This window comes from Otolemur garnettii, unplaced genomic scaffold (genome assembly GCF_000181295.1).
Source record: "Otolemur garnettii isolate 467f Iridium unplaced genomic scaffold, OtoGar3 scaffold00226, whole genome shotgun sequence".
Classification (NCBI taxonomy): domain Eukaryota; kingdom Metazoa; phylum Chordata; class Mammalia; order Primates; family Galagidae; genus Otolemur; species Otolemur garnettii.
In genome coordinates this window covers 210,543-216,930 of record NW_003852621.1, presented here as the reverse complement: position 1 = coordinate 216,930, position 6,388 = coordinate 210,543, and the positions used below count along the sequence as shown (strand labels likewise).

Sequence of the window (6,388 nt, the reverse complement as noted above, 5' to 3'; positions counted from 1 at the left end):
TTAAGGGATTCAGCATCAAGAATAAGCATGATTCACAGATCTTTCAATGTATTCCAAATAAATACTCACTTTCTTACACATGTCTACCAAAATTTACACTCATGACCTGGCCCAACAGTAGAGGTCTACTGGCCTGGAGAGGTGTGTCCAGCTGATAATGCTCCCACCTACCCAGAGGAGTGAATCTAGGGGCAGTGGAACAAGGGTGCTGGAGACTAGCACAGGGTCAGGGCCTTGATGAGGATAAGACGTCATAGACAATCTAAAAGCAGTGTCTGGGCACTGCCAGGGCGTCACCGGTTAGAAAACCTTAACTATAGAAGAGAAACATCTCCTGCTCCTTCTCTGAGGAAGGTCAAAATCTTTAATCAGCGGTAGGGCATCTACACCAGACTGGAGTGTGCCTGAGGCCAGGAAGACTGCACGTTTTCTCTGCCCTCCACATCAACCATGGGGGACTTTACAGCAGAAGCTGCTCACAAAGGACATATACAACAGAAACAGGAACACAGCTGCAGATGTCATTCCATATGCCCCTCGTATGTCAAGTTTTGGAGCCAGAGGGACAGGCTATGGCACTAGGACCTTTGTGTGTGGACCCTAGAGAGTGATTCCTGCAGGGCTAGGCAGATGCCTACTTGAGAAGCTTGGCCACATTCAGACTGGGCACAGCAATGTCTCTGAAGAGTGGCACGTAGCTGGGACTCGCCTGTGTGGGCCCCTGCTCCAGGCTCTCGATGATGGTCTGTTTCATGTCACGACTGGCATCCCCACGCACGGCTAGCAGTGCTCCAATGTGCTCGTCCCTGGGGGCAGGAGACAGTGAGCCTGGACTGTTCACGCCCATGGTCTACAGCCCACCCCTCACATCCAGGCCCCACAGACCACAGACCTCCCTTCACATCCATAGCATTTGCCAAGTGGCTGGTGCGTGGTGCTGCCAGGGATGGCAGGACACTGCACAGAAGCCCTCCTGCCCTGGTCAGCCCCTCCGTGCTGTCTAGCCAATCTGGAGAAGCGCAAACTGTCCACCTTCTAAAGGGTGATGGGAGGGCTACTGTGCTCTAGGAATTCTGATGAGAGAGGCACATCTGTTACCTCTACAGTCCCCGGTTCCTGGGTCATGGACCAGTCCCAGTCCAGTCTGAGATAGGAGCCAGGCCACAAAAAAATCATCTTCAGTGGAAAAACTGTTCCCCATGAAATAGGAGTGGGCACATAGCAGAAGGTGAACAGCAGGCAGTGGAGCAAAGTAGCCTGAGCCTTCCTGCTCCTTGTGCCCATCCGTGGAAACTGTCTTCTGTATGACCCATCCCTGGTGCCAAGCAGGTTGGGGACTGCAGTCCTACCTGATGTCTGGGTATTTGCTGACCAGTGTTGAGACTTCCAGGTAGAGTAGAGAAGGGTCTGTCAGCTTGATCACTTCTGCGACGGCCACAATGGTGTCACAGTGGCCATCTGCATCTTCACCACAGCCCTGAACAACAGTGGACATGTGACCACAGCTCTCAGTCCTCACCCAGATACGAAGCTTGACTATAGCACCCTTGAACCCCTCCCTGGTTGGCACGTTCCTCTTTCAAGCAAATGCTTCAAATTCATCCAGAAACTAGGGTCTGCTCAGACTGGGGAGTATGGGAAGGGGGCTCCCAGCTATGCCCACTGCGGGTGTAGTGTCACGTCAGCAGCTATGCCCACTGCGGGTGTAGTGTCACGTCAGCAGTGTGACCAGTATCTTAGAAACAAAGCTGACCCAGGGCAGGGGTATCTAGCCACCTTGCTGCCAGCTGCTGCTAGTCTGGAAGCTGCCTACCAAGAGCTCCTGCTCGCTTGTGAGTCAGGCGGGATCTGACCCTACTACCCGCCTGACGACAATGACAACAGGGGTCAGCCTGTCCCTCCAAACAGCCTAATATAACTAAGCATCATTAATTGGGTGGGAGATTTGACAAAGAAGCTGCGGGATAACAGCTCTCAAGTTCTTTGGCAGCTAGTCCCTGGTGCCCATGCACCCCCAACACTCAAAGACACAGCCCCAGACACTCACATACACACCTCTGACACTCACAGATATGCCCTCGATACTCACAGATGCCAGTTTTCGGAACAGGAAGCGTAGTTGCTCTGCCTCCCGAACCATCTTCTCAGCACCCTCTTTGCGCTCATCAGGGCTCCGGAAGGAGATGCGCTTCTGTAGGACTGCCCGCAGGTACTCTACCACCACGCGCCGATGTGCCTCGGCCGTCATCCTCTGTGGGAGAGGGGCAGTCAGCTGCATGTACCACCACGCTGTAAACATGAGTGCCCCTGTGGACACCCAAGCTGGGCACATGTCTACCCCTTCTGATCTCCCAGTCCACATCTTGCTCTGCCTGTCCCTGAGTACCTCACCCTGAGTACATAGCGTGGGCTCACAGGGAACCAAACCCTGGGCTAGACCAGCTCCAGTCTCACCAGCCAAATGAGGCTCAACAGAATTACCATGCATCAGCACACACATCCCCCTCATCGACAGCAGCTCAGTGTCTACTGCTGTGCTGAGTTTAGCTGACAAGAGCAACATCTACAAACAGTGACAGTTGCTTCGGGGAAAAGAGGTACCCAGAGTCCAAAAGGCTTAGTGTCAGGAAGGGAGAAGGCAGGGCATTGCAGGGTGGAGGAAGGACAGAAAGCCACGGAAGGACACACAGGCTTGCCAGGGAGACCACCCCTCAACTCCGGAACTAGAGCTGCAACTATAGACTGCAGCAGGCCCCTAGGAGCCACGTCCACTCTGCCTGGGTGTCTGTGTGGGGTTCATAGGTCAAATGAGGTGCGTGAACTACTGTGAAGGCTCACTAGTACAAACCGAGACCCCCCCACATGCCACTGGGCCCAAGGGCACAACTGTCATGCCAAAGGAAGGAGGCATGCTGAGGATACTGTTTCTCAAAAGAAACTGTGAAGAGAGGTAGAAACTGTGGTGGTGGCTGCAGAGCACCCAGCGGGCAGCTTCTGCAGCAGATGGTCTCTCCATGACCTAGAGGCAGGTCTAGGCCAGGATGGGCGTCCTTGGCCTGTGGATGGCGCCACCTGCCTGTGTCCTCACAGGGTAGTACTCTGTGCCCATCTGTGTCCTTGTCTCCTCTTGCTACGAAGACACTAGTCATTGGATTAGGGTCCACCCTGATAACCCATTTTAACACAATCCCTTCATTAAAGACCCCATCTCTAAATAGAGTCATTTTCTGAGGTATTAGGGGTTAGACGTCAACACAGGAACTTGGAAGGCATAACCCAGCCCCTAACAGAGACATGCAGATAGGGGAGACACAGCACACACCTCCAGCCAGGAGCTGGCTTCCAGAATACACAAATCCTACAAATTAAAAAAGCAATGAAAAACTAGGTACAAAGAAATGCAAGACCTTAATGGCACCTCAGAAAAGAGGAATTCTAAACGATGGATCAAATAAAAGGGGTTCAACCTCATGAACAGAGGAAATGCCAATTAAACTGCAGTGAGAGATGCCCAACAACTGGGAAACTTAAGATGCTGCGAGAAAGGGTGTCTGCACTGGTGAAAACACCACCTGATTCCACCCCACTGGAAATAGGAGTCACTTCCAGCAATGGCATGAGCAAGAGTGTATAGTGCCCATGAGCAAGGAGCCCTGCACAGCAAGAACAGACATTTGTCACAAGCTGCTCTGGGGGGAGAGCAGAGACGCCAAAGACCCAGGATAGCTCCCCCTATGCAAGGTCTGGAAACAGATACATTTGAGCTGTTTGTGAAGCATATACACAGGAGCTGGTTGTCAGAGAAGCCAGGGCCTGGGAGGGGTGGCCATGTGCCTCCCTCTCTGGGTGCTGTTTCACAGCATCCACTTATCATTGACTATGGACAGCCCCTCCTGTCATGCATTTCTAAGTTAGAGGGAAATGAGAGAGCAGCCAGCCATGCTGAGAAGGAGAAGAGATCACCTCAGACAGTCAATGTGAGGATTAAACCACAAAAAAATCTCAGGAAAATCCCCCTGAACCAAACAACATGAGAGAGAGGGACTGAAGCCTCCCAAGACATCTGAAGAAACAACCGTCTCCTCCTGGCATTTGGCCTGCACTCCTCTATGCCACCACAGGTGGCCAGGGGAGGGCAGATGTGACTCTCTCATTTGGGCTGCAGCCCCATCTCTCCCTGTGGGCCACCATCTGGGGTTATTTCCTTTGACGTGATCCTGCTGTTCTATTACTATGGTGTTGGCTCACCCACAACACAAGCAGAGAACCCCCACCAGAGGTGCCAGCCCTGTCATGACACTCACTACAGGTATGTGGGCCTTACTCACAGTCTTGGGGAAGAGCCTGAAATCTGGAGTCCCCATCTTTGCTGAGGACCCACCACCTGAGCCCACGAGGCTGGCCGGCTTCACCAAACATGCTGGTGTTGGTTGTAGTCTTTTAAGCCAGAGAAGTGGAGTCCCTAGAGCTACAAGACCCAGTGGGGCTATTTTTTACTTGCTGTGCTTGTGCACCTATAACTCTGGAAGACCCTGGCCTGAGGTTTCTTGCCACTGACCCTCCTGGCAGGTATGGAGGTGGCAGGGTCCCCAATGACCTCTCGCAGAGTCTTCCTGGCAGCTGTGACTAGCCAAACTGGTTCAGCTTAAAACACCCAGGTCTCCCTGTTATATCTGACTTTTAATGGCAAAGAGCTAAAAGAATTTCCTTTAAAATCAGGAATTAGACAAGAACACCCAATGTCTTTTCCAAGACAAGGAAAAGACATAAAGGTTTAAGGACCACAAGTGAAAATAACACACAATGTCATTTATTCACTGATGAAACAGTGTCTGCAGAGAATTCTTGAAAGAATCTAGATAAAGTGCTAGGAAGAACTAAAAGTTACAAGGTGCTGGATGACAGACCAATATATCAAACCACTGACATTTCTATAAACCAGAAATAAGCAGTTGAAGGCCTAAACTTGGCCAGGGGTGGTGGCTCACACCTGTAATCCCAGCCCTCTGGGAGGCTGAGGTATGTGGACTGCTTGAGCTCAGATTTTGAGACCAAATTGAATGAAATTGAGACCCTGTCTCTACTAAAAATAGAAAAACCAGCGGGGCATTGTGGTGGGTGCCTATAGTTCCAGTCCCAGCTACTTGGGAGGCTGAAGCAGGAGGATCAACCTGAACCCAGAAGTTTGAAGATGCTATGAGCTATGATGCCCTGCCAACTCAGAGTATAAGAGTGAGACTTTGTCTCAGAAAAAAAAAAAAAAAGCCTAAATCTATAAAGTAATACTTCTAATATGGAAACAACACACACCATTGGAGCCTTGTGAGAGGTGCCCCTGGGTGCACATAGCCACTTGCTCCTCCCACCCATCTCAGGCCTCTGCAGGATAGAGAGCAGATGGCAACCTTGTGTCCTCACAGGGCCCAGGACCCCAGATCCTCAGAATCCCTCAGGCCTGACCTGACTCTCTATTCCTTGGGGTCTTGGCAACACAACAGTGGTACATGTGGGGTGGTGGGAGGGAACAGAGCCGACAGAGTCCTCAGTCTTTTCCCCAAAAGAGATGGTGCAGCCTCTATTCCCTCCACCCCCATGCTGGTCTGACCTGTCAACCTCACTCAGAAAAATTCAGCAGACCCTGGGTTCCAAACAAGGCACAAGGTGGGCTCCTACACACAGGCAAACCATGGACGATGTCTCACAATTCTTACCTTTTTATATGGCTTTTTAATTTTGGCAAAATCATTGAAATAGTCTTCCACAGTGACACAGATGATGTCTACAGCGTTTGACCCTAGCAGCCACTTCTTTGTCATCAGCTCATTCAGATGTTGCTGAAAAGCACAAATGGATCACAAAAATCATGGAATCCAAAAACAAGAACCACACATTTTGGTGGATGGGTGTTGGCTACATCTTGATTTTTTGACTAGGACAGCAAGATGCCTCAGGAAAACATCTACTTTGTCACCTTCAGACACGTGCTTTCAGCACAGGAGATCTGCACCACACATGACTGGCCACACTGACAGGCTGGATGACCAAGCCTGTGCATACTCTAGCTTGAGTGGCTACATATATGTGTTATGTGGATACTCTAGTCATTTATTCAATTCTCTAAATCCGTTTTGCATTTTGCAATTATAAGTAATGCACCAGTGCAACTATACTCCTGCAGGTGAAACTCCTTAAAGTCAAAGTCCTTAGTCAAAAAGTCTGCAAATTAAAACTGATAAAGTGGCTCGGCGCCTGTGGCTCAAGCGGCTAAGGCGCCAGCCACATACACCTAAGGTGGTAGGTTCGAATCCCCAGCCCGGGCCCACCAAACAACAATGATGGCTGCAACCAAAAAATGGCCAGGTGTTGTGGCGGGCGCCTGTAGTCCCAG

At 50.8% G+C, this 6,388-nt stretch overlaps 1 protein-coding gene across 2 annotated transcripts in view; it reads right to left on the bottom strand.

The window, feature by feature from the left end:
* Window positions 1-346: 346 nt before the first annotated feature.
* EXOC3 (exocyst complex component 3) overlaps window positions 347-6,388 on the bottom strand; it is a 35,742-nt gene continuing 29,700 nt past the window's right edge. The window contains exons 9-12 of one of the 2 annotated variants that reach the window (XM_003802006.3): window positions 5,712-5,834; window positions 2,090-2,251; window positions 1,350-1,477; window positions 347-806 (exon numbers count right to left, since the gene is read on the bottom strand). In XM_003802006.3, coding sequence (XP_003802054.1) covers window positions 635-806; window positions 1,350-1,477; window positions 2,090-2,251; window positions 5,712-5,834 — 585 coding nt within the window. In that variant the 3' untranslated portion in view covers window positions 347-634. The remainder of the gene's footprint in view (window positions 807-1,349; window positions 1,478-2,089; window positions 2,252-5,711; window positions 5,835-6,388) is intronic. The other variant, XM_023508172.1, reaches the window with a different exon arrangement.